The sequence below is a fragment of the Quercus lobata genome, chromosome 4 (assembly GCF_001633185.2).
Source record: "Quercus lobata isolate SW786 chromosome 4, ValleyOak3.0 Primary Assembly, whole genome shotgun sequence".
NCBI classification, from domain to species: Eukaryota; Viridiplantae; Streptophyta; class Magnoliopsida; order Fagales; family Fagaceae; genus Quercus; species Quercus lobata.
In genome coordinates this window covers 89,339,010-89,352,861 of record NC_044907.1, presented here as the reverse complement: position 1 = coordinate 89,352,861, position 13,852 = coordinate 89,339,010, and the positions used below count along the sequence as shown (strand labels likewise).

The 13,852-nt window shown below is 41.1% G+C and overlaps 1 protein-coding gene across 1 annotated transcript; it reads right to left on the bottom strand.

Moving 5' to 3' along the window:
• Positions 1-8,998: 8,998 nt before the first annotated feature.
• LOC115986113 lies at positions 8,999-9,784 on the bottom strand. The gene has a single exon (XM_031108971.1). It carries the CDS (start codon positions 9,782-9,784, stop codon positions 8,999-9,001), a length of 786 nt encoding a protein of 261 aa, XP_030964831.1.
• Between the last annotated feature and the right edge of the window lie 4,068 nt (positions 9,785-13,852).

Sequence of the window (13,852 nt, the reverse complement as noted above, 5' to 3'; positions counted from 1 at the left end):
AAGACACTGCATCACATCAATTCTCTTACTATCCAATGGGGTAGAATTAAAACTATCCAAGGAAACATAACAGCAGTTCTCTAACATGGTTCAAAGAAACATAAAAATATAATCTATAAGATATATACTAATCAAACATCGCCATCATATTAACAAAATTATACTGTATACTAAACATAACAGTAGCACCTACAGGTTGTGATATACTCTACAATAAAAAAGATATAGCCCAACATAGAATCAATTTATATCCGTAGCCAGCAATTTAAAATGCATAACAGTAAGTTTTTTACTCAACACAACTATTGGGGCAATTTATCAAGCATGTTATATGCATGATTTAATGAGAGCATGAACAAAAAAGCAAGGGAGGTTGGTCTTGGCCAACAAATTATACACAATCAAAGCATCGTAAAATGTACCAAATTCCTCCTTACTTATAGCTAAGGCAATATAGACTATATTCAAGTAACAACATACACTGCTAGCAATATATGATTTTACTTCAATTTGGCGACTAACACAAGTATCATTGTACATTAACTGCAAGGAACCATCAATATTAATCTAAGCAGCACAATCCCAGTTAAGTTTATAGATATTGATAATAAAATTGGATACAAACTAAAACAAGGAATGATAGCTAATAAACCCCAAACTCACAACATGAGTAGAATCATACATTAGCTGCAAATATTAATGGAACCATCAATATTAATCTAGGCAGCCCAATCCCATGTAAAGTTTATAGAAATTGATAATAAAATAGAGATGCAAACTGAAAGGGAAAAAACTGGCATGACGGACCTTCACCATAATGGGCTTGACGGATCTTAGCCCGTGGGCCGATAATGGGTAAGCCTAGGGCATAGCAGGAACCCTAACTTAAAATGCTTGTAACACACGCTTGAAATCTGGTAGAATCCCAAAGGAAATTGGAATCCTAGTGCAAGGAGAATCTGGGAAGATACACGCATTAATGAAAGACCCTTTCTATAAGGAAATGTCTTGTCCACCACATTTGGGATTACTCAAGAGGATTCCTATAAGGAAAAGACTTCTACATCAAGGAAGAAAGGTCAACCTTCTACTACTATAAAATCTCCAATACTCTCACAAATCAAGGTACGCATAATTCACCCTCTCTAGCACTCTAGAGTTGAAAGAAGTTCTAACTTAACCTTCGGAGGGTACTTGGCCGGCACCACACCGGTGCTCTCTGCAAGGTCTTCTCTTCTTGTGTTGTGTAGGTATTGTTTCGAGTACGTGGAATTGTGTAGCTCACTGGTGGTTCTTTCAGCATCATCACAAACTAAAGTATATGCCCGTCGACACAACTTGGGGAGTGTTGGATCCAACTCATATGCATCCGTCCTAATTCTTCATATTCGCCCAGTTATGATTTCACTTTTAACCGTTTGTTTTTGCAAGTAGACGGCGTCCACAAATTAGTGTCGAGGAGTTTAGTTTTCTCGAGAAGATTTTTCAAAAGACCAAGCCGGAGGAAAAGACTTGGGCGAAGTTGGTAAATCTAGATACCATCCACTGGTATTGTGACGGTCCTGAACCCACGCCGGAAGCCGTTAAATATAACGAAAAAATTCACAGACGTAAGTCCGTCAACCTTTATTTTGCATAAATGGCTTCAACCCAGTTAATAACTTTACCCGTCCTTCTTTGCAGAGATGGACGACGCTAAGAGGAGGGCTCTGATAAAATCACAGGTTGCCAAAAGAAAAGAGTCCGACGAGGTGGTTCCTAAGGGGACGGCTCCGTCGATAAAAAGAAAACCTCCGTCCAAATCTGACCGTCCACTTAAGCAGTCAAAAGTCTCTCTGGAACCCGTCGTTGGGTTGATGGCTACAGGCGTGAATACCGTCACCCCAGTAAAGCATGGGATAGGCAAGGGCTTAATGAAGGCCTCGTCCACTAGCCAAGAGAAGCCACCTCCCCTTCTTTATGACGACTCCAAATATGCCCTGGAGAAACTTTCATCTATCATCTCGTTGGAGGACTATGAGGATTTGGGCAATCACTTGACAGAGGCAATGGGGGAGACGGGTCTTTTTGCTATTGCACAGGTAATCTTTGTCCCTCGACTTACGCCCGTCCACTCTACCTAGTTTTTGTTTAACCCTTCAAACTTGTTTGTTTCAGTCCCTGGTTATGATGAAGGGCCTAATGGATCGGTGTCTTATCCGTGAGGCGGCTCTGGAACGTGTACGAGCAAAGGTGGAGCAGACGGAGGATGAGCTGGGTTAGCTCAACAAGTGGAAGTCCACTATGGAGAAGAAGTTTGACCTTTCTGAGCAGGTAAGGAAGGAACTTGAGCAAAAGATGGATGAGGCGGGGAAGGCCTTGGAGGTCAAAGAAAAGGAGATCCAAGACCTGAAGGAAAATCTCCGTCAGGCAGAGGAGGTAGCGGTCCGTCAATACCGTGATTCCGACGCTTTATTGGCCGAGCTGGGGGACTCATTCCTGCAAGGTTTTGATGACACCCTCCGTCAAGTTCAGAAAGCCTACCTTGAACTGGATGTGTCCATGATAGTTGTTGAAGATCAAGGCCAGACGTTTGCTTTGCCCGTCGCCTCAGAGAACACAGACGACCTATTTCCGGAGAAGGCGGCTCAAGGCGATGGAGAGTCAACTCAAGCAAAGAATGTCCAAGTTGTCGACCACAAAGAGTAGATAGTTTTTTTTTTTTTTTTGGAACAATCTGACCCTAATTTTGTGTATTAAACAATTACCCTCTGAGGGTTTTATCCGTCAATGTTGCTTTATTTCACAATTTTTATGCTTGCTTTATCAATCTTTATCATTTTAAAGTTGCATAAATATCCGTCCTCTTAAGTTGTTCACAATACAGAGAACTGGCCATCTTTTTTTGGACGAACCGTTCTTTCATTGAGGACTTGGAGATTTTCCCTTAATGGGGTGATTCGTGAAGTTGACAGGCTTGTATCCGTCCATGTAGAACTTGTTGTTTATCCATCCATTTTATGGGCTAGTCTCCACCCGTCTGGTGGATAAATACTACAATTACGGACTTAGGGGTTTCATTTGTCCGGGACTATCCGTCTAGTTGATGGGTTTTTTTTTTCTTTTTTTTCTTTTTTTTTTATCCATCCATTTTTATTGATTTTAAGGAGTTTTCTCCCGTCAGGGGAGATTCAAATACTTAGTGTACTTTATTTTTCATCCGTCTATTTATGGACTTTCACTGTCACCCGTCTAGGATGATCTGTCAATCTTGTGGATTTTACCATTTATAGACGGTCCGTCAACTTTTTTGGGGTCAATAATGAATTTAACCTTTTCGTGACCCGTCCACCTTGTGGATTTGAGGATTATATCCACCTTATGGGTGGTCCGTCTACTATGTGGACTAAATATTCTCACCCTATGGGTGATCCGTCCACTTTGTGGACTTTGTAAGTATTCTCACCCTATGGGTGATCCGTCTACTTTGTGGACTTTGTAAGTATTCTCACCCTATGGGTGATCCGTCCACTTTAGGGACTTTGTAAATATTCTCACCCTATGGGTGATCCGTCCCTTTTGTGGACTTTGTAAGTATCACCTTATGGGTGATCTGTCCACTTTGTGGGCTTTGTAAATATTCTCACCCTATGGGTGATCTGTCCATTTTGTGGACTTTGTAAATATCACCTTATGGGTGATCCGTCCACTTTGTGGACTTTTTAAGTATCTGCACCCATGGTTATCCATCCTCTTTTTGAGAATTTAAGTAGAAAAAACACGGTTGAGTTTGAATAATTCCTCTTTAAAAAGAAAATGCATTTGTAGGGAAAAGTACTTAGCCCCTTGGGCTTAAAAAGGTACAAAATATTGTAGCAAAAATTATTAAAGGAAAACTAATAATTGTAGTTAAAAATAAACTGGGAAATTGGGGATCGTCGCTGTTTTTCATATTATCTTTACTGGTAGTATTTCCGTAGATGCTCCGTGTTCCATGGGTGCTGCAGCTTTTGTCCGTCCATCGTCTCGAGGTGGTAGGTGCCTTTCCTCTGCCATGATGCGATCCTGTAGGGTCCTTCCCAATTGAGGCCGAGCTTTCCTTGCAAAAAGGATCTCTAGCGGCGCCCATTACCTTCCGTAGTACAAGATCACCGACCTGAAAGTCCCTATGCCTCACTTTGGTGTTGTAGTATTTTGCCATGAGATTTTGATAACGCGCCAACCTCTGCTCTGCTGCCGCTCTGACTTCGTCCACTAGGTCGAGCTGGAGGCGCATGGCCTCTTCGTTCTTATTCTCGTCGTAGCTTTCCACCCGGTAGCTTGTGAGCCCCACTTCTGCGGGAATGATAGCTTCACTTCCATACGCAAGTCGAAATGGTGTTTCTCTAGTGGGTGTTCTTGCCGTGGTCCAGTATGCCCATAGGATGCTTGGTAGATCGTTCGGCCAGATACCTTTTGCCCCCTTGAGCCGGGTCTTGATTATCTTGAGCAAGGACCGGTTCTTGACTTCGACTTGCTCATTTGCCTGCAGGTGTGCAGGCGATGAGTAGTGATTCTTGATCCTTAGCTCCAAGCAAAAGTCTCTGAACACGCTGTTGTCGAATTGCTTACCGTTGTCAGAGACCAGTACTCTCGGTATCCTGTACCTGCATATGATATTTCTCCAGATGAAACTTATGATGTTCTTCTCTGTGATGGTGGCTAAGACTTCTGCTTCTACCCACTTAGTGAAGTAGTCTATGCCAACTACCAGAAATTTTAGCTGCCTGATCGCCGTCGGGAATGGGCCCATGATATCTAGTCCCCATTGTGCAAACGGTTAGGGTGCTGTTATGGGGGTCAGTTCTTCAGACGGTTGTCTGATGAAATTGCTAAACCTCTGGCACTTGTTGCAGGACTTGACATAAGCTTGTGCGTTTTTCAGCATCGTAGGCCAGTAGTATCCTGCTCGAATCAACTTGTGCACTAATGATCGTGCCCCTGAGTGGTTTCCGCAGATACCCTCGTGGACTTCTCTCATTACGTAATCTACTTCCTCTTGGCATAGACACCTCGGTATGGCCGGGAGAATCCTCTCTTGTATAAAACATCTTTTATTAGCACAAATCGTGATGCTTGGACCTTTACCCTTCTGGCGGCGTCACTCCCATCAGGTAATACGCTAGTCTTCAGGTATGATATCAAGGGCGTGGTCTAGTTGCCTTCAGAATTTACATCCTGCACCCTTGTTTCGTCATCAATAAGTGAGGAGATTTGGACAAATGAAAATACCTGTTCGGGGACAAGCATAAATTCTGCCGAGCTAGTCGGTCGGTGCATTCATTTTCCTCCCTTGGGATTTGAACGAATTCGATGTTGAGGCTGCTGATTCGACTCTTTACCTCTTCTAGATACCTCTTCATTCTTTCATTCTTACACTCGTAGCCGCCATTAATCTGACTTGTCACTACCTGTGAGTCGCAGTGTACGACCATGTTTTCAGCACCAGCCGCCTTTGCGAGGTCCAGCCCTGCCACCAATGCTTCATATTCTGCCTCATTGTTGGTTGTGGGGAAATCTAGTCGAATCATGCATTCAATCCTATCCCCCTCTGGGGTTTGGATTACTACGCCCGCCCCTCCTACTCATTTATTTGAAGATTCGTCCATATAAATGTTCCATCGTCGTGAATCCTCTGCCTCCTACCCGTCTCCAAGAGTGAATTCAACTATAAAATCAGCCACCACTTGCCCTTTTACTGCTGCTCGTGGACGGTACTGTATGTCAAACTCGCTGAGCTCTACTGTCCACAAAGCCATTCTTCTGCCGTCTCGGGGCTACTCATGGCTCTTTTCAAGGGTTTATCCGTCAGGACAACGATAGTGTGTGCTTGAAAGTACGATTTGAGTTTTCTTGCAGCTGTTATCAATGCAAAGGCCAACTTCTCCATCTGAGGGTACCGCTCTTCTGCCCCCTGGAGCGCTCGGCTTGTGAAGTAGACTGGTCTCTGAGATCTGTCTTCTTCTCTTAACAAAGCCGCACTGACAGCTACTCGTGAAACAGCTAAATATAGGTAAAGTTTTTCTCCTGGTTTGGACGGACTGAGCAATGGTGGAGATGAGAGATATGTCTTTAAGTTGTCAAACGCCATCTAGCATTCATCCGTCTATTCAAACGATTTCCTCAGGGTGCGGAAGAAAGGTAGACATTTTTTCATTGATTTTGAGACGAACTTGTTCAGAGCTGCGATTTTTCCGTTCAAACTTTGCACTTCCTTGGTCGTCCTTGGCGGTCCAAATTCTATTATTGCTCGTACCTTCTCGGGATTAACCTCTATCCCTCTTTGGGATATCATGAAGCCTAAGAATTTCCTAGCCGTCACTCCGAATGCGCACTTTCCTGGGTTCAGCTTCATGTTATATAAACGGAGTGTGTTGAAGGTCTCACAGAGATCGCCTAGATAATCTTCTTCGTGCAGGCTTTTTACCAGCATGTCATCAACATAAACCTGTACGTTCCTCCCAATCTGGTGTATGAACATCTTGTTCATTAATCTTTGGTATGTCGCTCCAACATTTTTAAGTCCGAACAGCATCACTTTGTAGTAGAACAATCCCTGGCTGGTGACGAAGGCGGTTTTCTCTTGATCGGCTTCTTCCATTTTGATTTGGTTAAAGCCCGAGAAAGCATCCATGAAGCTCAAAAGCTGGTGTCTTGCAATTGAATCTACCAGAGTATCTATCCGAGGGAGTGGATAGTTGTCTTTAGGGCAGGCCTTATTGAGGTCTGTGAAGTCTAAGCACATTCTCCACTTTCCATTGGCCTTCTTGACCATGATGACGTTAGCCAACCAATCGAGGTAGTACACTTCTCGTATGAAATCTGCCTCTAGCAACTTTCACACTTCCTCAGCAATGGCCTTGTCTCGCTCCTGAGTGAATACTCCTTTTTTCTGTTGGATTGGGGAGAATGTGGGTGATACATTTAGTTTGTGAACAACATGGTTGTCAAAATCGCGATCTGGATCGTAAGATCGCACGATTTTACGATCTCACCTCACCAAAACGATTAAAATCGCACTAGGATCGTAAAAATGGTAGGATCGTACGTAGGATCGTGTAGGATCGTATAGGATCGTAGGATCGTATGGGATTCTACTGATCCTACCGATTCTACCAAAAACATAATTTTTTTGTTTTTTTTTTGATAAATTTTTTGTTTTGATGAAGTTTTAAGGATTTTTATTTTTTCATGTTGTGATGGTATGACTTTTTATTTTCTATTTTATAAAATTATGTCAACCTAAGCAAATGTTTTCTAGTTTCTAGTTCACTTGTAATCAAAATGAAAGAATGTTTCATCATTTCTAAATGAAGAATTTGACTTGGCTTTGCTGCATTTTAAGCTATAATATTATTAAATTTTTTTGATCAATATACTAATTTGTGTTCTAATATTACTAAAATATATATATATTTTTTATATATAATTTTATCAGTTATGCTTGTATTTGTATATAGATTGGTTGATTTTTTTGAGTATTCTCTTTAATTGTTGCTGAGTGGTATAACTTGAATAGTTAAGTGTGAAATTGTATCTTGATATTTTTTACAACTCTAGTATACAAATATATAATGTCTACATAAATGATGAAATGAATGATGATGATTAGGAATTTAGGACGGTGGTTATAAGAACCTTAGAATGGGAATAATTAAATATTCACTTTATCTTAATATTCATCTTACTTTTGGATTTCATATTGTAGTTAGCTAGTTTCCATTTGCTAACTTATTTTGGATTTCAAATTTGGAACTTAGAACTTAAAAATATTTTCCTTATGTTTTGATAAATATTTTGGTATTTGGTTGCTAATTAAATATTTATTGAACTTTTTAGATACATTAAGTCAAAACTTAAATATATTTGTTTTGTTAGTATAGACTTAGCGATGTATGACATGCAAATTACATCATATGATGCAAATCTAAGTTTTTTTATGGATGAATTTATAATTTACGTAATTATTCAACATACAAAGTCATTATCAATGTGTTTTTTGCTTTAAATCTGAAAATATGTAGGATCTTATGATTCACGATCCGATCCTACGATCTACGATCTCACCTACCTTCAACGATCCTACATAGGATCCCGATTTTGACAACCTTGGTGAACAATGATTGCGGAGTCGATCCCTGGCATATCCTCATGACTCCAAGCGAACACGTCTTGATTATCTCTTAAGAATGTCGTGAGTTCTTGGCTCACCGGCCAGCTCGCTAGTGTCCCCACTCTTGTCGTCCGTTCTGGCATTGAATCATCAAGGATTATTTCTTCTAATTCTTCAACTGGCTTGGCTATTGTCCGTCGTTCTTTTATGCACATTGTTTACTGTTGATTGTCCATCTCCAACATGGCAATATAGCATTCTCGCGCTGCCACCTGATTTCCCCATAGCTCCCCTACTCCATAATCTGTTGGGAACTTGATCATTAAATGGTAGGTCGAAGCTACTGCCTTCCATGAGTTGAGGGTGGGTCGTCCGAGAATGGCGTTGTAAGTGGACGAACAGTTCACCACCAGGAAAGTTACTTCCTTTGTGATTTGCTGGGGGTAATCTCCCACCATTACCGTTAATGTGACCGCTCCGATGGGGAACACCCTCATTCCTCCGAAACCAACTAGAGGGGCATTAACTGGGACCAACTGTTCTCTATCAATTCTCATCTGCTGAAAAGCTGGGTAATACAAGATGTCCGCCGAACTGCCGTTGTCGACCATAACCTAGTGCATGTTGTAGTTTCCTACCCTTAGGCTGACAACAAGCGCGTCGTCATGCGGGTGATGTAGCCTTCGGGTGTCTTCTTCTGAAAATCCGATGACGGGGTTGTTGATCTGTGCCATCTTTGGTACATTGCCCGTGAGCTGGACGTTCTGGACCATCCTTAGATAGGTTTTCCTGGCCTTTTTGGATGACCCAGCAGCTGTCGTGCCCCCTACGATCATTCTTATGTCTCCAATAGGCGGCCTTGGGCGTTCATTCTCCCATCGTGGGGTCTGTTCTTGAGGTGGATCCGTTCTCTCCCTTCTCACGAACTTGCAGTTTTCCCTGTCTTATAAGGGCCTCAATCTGCTGCTTTAGATCGTAACAGTCAACTGTGTCGTGCCCATGGTCTCGATGGAAGCGGCAGTACTTATCCCTTGATCTCTTGCTGGGATCTCCCTTCAACTTGCCTGGGAATGTCAGAGTTCCTTCGTCTTTGATTTGCATCAAGACTTGATCTATTGGGGTAGTTAACGGGGTGAAGTTTGTGAATCGCCCAGTGGGGGGTTTGGAGTGTCTATCATCCCGTCGTTCTCCGGTCCTAGCCACTTTACGCCCTCTGTCCTGTCTTGTGTCTTCCTGCCATTCCCTTTTTCTGGGCTTATCCTCGTGGGCCAGCAGTGCGTCTTCCGCGTTCATATACTTGGTAGCCCTGTAAAGCACTTCTGACATGGTCTTTGGATCGTTCTTATATAGAGAAAATAAGAACTTACCCTTTCGTAACCCATTAGTGAATGCTGCCACAAGTATCTTGTCGTCCGCCTCGTCAATCGAGAGGGCCTCCTTGTTGAAACGAGTTATGTAGGATCGTAGCGTCTTGTCTTCTCGCTGCTTAATATTCATTAGGCATGCAGTTGACTTCTTATGCCTGTGTCCTCCAATGAAGTGTGAAGTGAATTGAGCACTCAGCTCCTTGAAAGTACTGATGGAGCCAGACGTTATCCGACTAAACCAGATTCTCGCGGCACCCTTTAGCGTTGTAGGGAAGGCCCTACGCATGATCTCGTTTGCAACTCTTTAAAGGTGCATCAAGGTCTTGAAGGTCTCCAAGTGATCAAGAGGATCCTTGACTCCGTCGTAACTGTCTATATGCAGCATGCAGAATTTGTGCGGTAAGGGGAAACAATTGACGGAGGTAGTGAACGGTAAATCAGTTCGGTTGACTAGGTCGTCAAGGTCGCTGGATACTCGTCCCTTGAGGGCGTTCATCATAACTTCTATCTGCTCCTTCATTGCCTGCATCTCCGCGACAATAGGCGGAGCCATATCCATGAGGGTTGGGAGACTTATATTTTGTCATTCTGGTCTGCTTGGGGCGTTACTACCCTCCGATCTCTCCTGGTTCCTGTGATCAGCACTGGCACCTTCTTGATCTTCTTCTTGGTTTCTCGTCACTGCGTTCTTCTGCCGCAGCTGTTCTTCCAGGGTTTGGTTTTGTTTGGTGAGGCGCTCCACTGCAGCTGTAAGGGTTAGGATCTGTCTATCCAGGGCAGTAGGTTGTGGCTCGTCTTCTTGAACGTTGTTATTGGTCGCCATCGATCGTGTTAGTACCATGCAGCTCTTTGTCCGGATAGCGTTTGCTGTGACTTACAAACTTTTCCCACAGACGGCGCCAATTGATGATGCTGAAAGAGCCACCAGTGAGCTACACGATTCCACGTATTCAAAACAACACCTACACAACACAAGAAGAGAAGACCTTGCAGAGAGCACCAGTGTGGTGTCGGCCAAGTACCCTCCGAAGGTTAAGTTAGAACTTCTTTCAACTCTAGAGTGCTAGAGAGGGTGAATTATGCATACCTTGATTTGTGAGGGTATTGGAGCTTTTATAGTAGTAGAAGGTTGACCTCTCTTCCTTGATGTAGAAGTCTTTTCCTTATAGGAATCCTCTTGAGTAATCCCAAACGTGGTGGACAAGACATTTCCTTGTAGAGAGGGTCTTTCATTAATGCGTATCTTCCAGGATTCTCCTTGCACTAGGATTCCGATTTCCTTTGGGATTCTACTGGATTTCAAGGGTGTGTTACAAGCATTTTAAGTTAGGGTTCCTGCTATGCCCTGGGCTTACCCATTATCGGGCCACGGGCTAAGATCCGTCAAGCCCATTATGGTGAAGGTCTGTCGTGCCAGTTTTTTCCCTTTCATTATCGTTTAGTAGTTTCTTGCCCCTGTAATTCACAAAAAAAGTTCGTTAGCTCAAAATTTTATACATGGGTAATTGGAAAACAATAATAGGGAAGGTCATGGGTTTAAATAAGGCGAAAATTTCTGCTTAGCATTTTGATCATGAATAAGAAATGAAAATGTAATTGCACAATTTGTTAGGATAGTCTACTCAAAATTAATAAATAAGAAGTGTTATGGTCATATTTTCTATGTAATTGGCTTATCCATTGACAAAGCTCACTTTACTTGTAAATTAAGTAGGTCTAAGTTAGGTTTGATACATATCAAGTGGTTGTATTAAAGATATAAAGATTGATTCAAGAAACAAGTGAAAAAAAAATATTTTACTGAAGCTCGACAGAAACTTTTATCGAGAAATACTGGGCAGCTGGACACCAGCTCGACACTAGCTTGATCTATCAAGCTTTACGAATTTATAAATTCTATATTTGAATTTCAGCCCATGTTGATGTATTTATTTAGGATTTCTTCTCTCATAACCTTAGACATATATATATATATATATATATATATGGCTTATTTTAAGAGCTGTCACACATGAATACAAAGACCAAGAGTTTATTTTTCTCTGTGAGAAGCTATTGGGTTTGTACACCATAGGGTTTTATAACCAAGTGCTTCCTGACCTTCATTGTTGATGAAGTGAAGAACTTTTTAGCCAATAACAACCATTTCAGTTGCTGGAGTTAGTCACGTACTAGGATCTATGCAAAGGAGTTAGTCACAGATTTGAGATTTGTGCATCAAAGGAAAGAAGGTTACTACAAGATCAAGTCCAATTGGGTATAGGAGCAAAGTTGATATTTTAGGATAGGTCAGGGTAGTGGTAAGATTTCTCATATTTGTAACCGTTTGATTATTGATTAGTGGATTCTTAGGAGTACTGACCTTAAAATCACCCGGTGGGGTTTTTGCTTTGTAAGAGATTTTCCCCATTTATCAACAAATCACCGTATTAGTTTAATTTCCGCTGCATTTAGCTTATTTGGTGATTTGTTGGTGCCTCCGCAATTTGCATGTAATTTGACATAATTAATCAAGTTAGGTAATTGAATTAATTAACCGGGGTCAAGCTATCTTAACCCAAAAAGTGGTATCAAAACAAACACTTTCTGATTAGGTTTTAATATTTGCTTTATGATCCATTGACCCCTGTTGTTATGGATCGTGGACAATCTCTAATTATACCTCCTCTTTTTTATGGTACTAAGCATGCATACTGAAAAGCATGCATGAAAGCTTTTTTTGCAATCTTTGGATGAAAAGGTATGGCTCACTGTCGAGGTTGGATGGACCAAACCTACCAATTTGCCTACATCTTGGGATGATGACGTGATCAAAGCTACAAAATTCAACAATAGGGCGTTGAATACCTTGTTTAGTGCTATGACTAATGAGGAGTTTAAGAAAATATCATCTACGGAGAGTGCAAATGAAGCATGGACAATTCTTCAAAACACTTATGAAGGCATCAAAGTTATGAAAGATTCCAAACTTCAAAGGCTTACCACTAGCTTTGAAGAAATCAGATTGGATGAAGAGGAAGCTGTGAGTTTTTAGACCCTTGCAAATTAGATTGTTTAACCTAATTAATTAACCAAGTGAAAACTTAGGTTTATTATTCAGATCTAGGTTAAAACAAAAACAATCATATCATGTAAAGTAGCAGAAAAATAAAGAACACAATGATATGATGACCCAGGAAAACCAAACCGGTAAAAAACTTGGGGAGGATTTAACCTAGCTATCCTCAAGGTAAAACAACAAATCCACTATGAAAGAATTGAAGTTTGTACAATAGCGACTTAGACCACTAACATCCTATTGCTACCTCAAGTAGAAAACTTACTACCACAACCCAATGATAGCTCCGAGTCCACGGACTATTTATTTCTTTGGCCTTTGCAAAAACACAAACACCCACGTTTATGACTTTGAGATCACACTCAAAAGTTTAGCAACACAAACTCTCTTGTTTGTGACTCCATGACCACTCTTGAAGGTTTAGATCATTAGCACCTTTGATGATTAGAGAAGGCAGCAACTTCTACAATACCGGATCTTGAGATTCTTCAAGGAATAACACCGGTAGAAGACATGAGAGAGGTTTTAGGTACAAAACCCTAGATACGAAAAGAGGCACACTCTTTTCTCTCTAAAAAGCCTTATAAAAATGTGCTTAGGGTTTCCTTTATATACTAGGAGAAGTATATCTGAAACCCTAATCCTTAATGGGCTTGAACTGCTGTTTGGGTTTAATTAAAATTCTACAGATACGAATCTCGATCGATCGAGCCTGTCTCTCGATTGGTCGAACTAGGCAAATTCTGAGATCTTCTATCTGCACCGCACTTGTTCTTGAGTCTTGACTTGAATCACCTTGAGCATTGTCTAATAATACACATAGACTCTAAGATCTATATCTAGACAAATTTGTGTTTACGATTTGCCAATTGTTCTAAACATTTAGAACCTAACAATCTCCCCATTTGGCAATTCGTGACAAAACTTACATACAATATGAAATGCTCAAACACAAGAACAACCCAATACAATAAAATGCCCAATTACATCACAAATCCCAATCTAAGACTCCTAACCAAGAAGTTGCCAATAAAAGGTAGAAGGTCTTGATTAGAATGTGTCTTTCCTAAAACACTCACAAACACATAAACGCATGTGTGGAAAGAAAGACATATAAACAATATGAAACACAACTATAAAAACAAAAGTAAACTAACTCTCCTCCTAAGTTAGATACATCAAAAAGTTTTTATATTCCCCCTTTTCAAAAACAATTTCAACTCCTAAACAAAACAAATAAGATTCCCACATATTCTCACATTTCATCTAAATCTCCCCTTTTTTGTCACGTATTGA

Coding starts and splice junctions, on each gene's coding strand:
- LOC115986113 (XM_031108971.1), bottom strand. CDS start 9,784: ATGCGTAGGGCCTTCCCTACAACGCTAAAGGGTGCCGCGAGAATCTGG.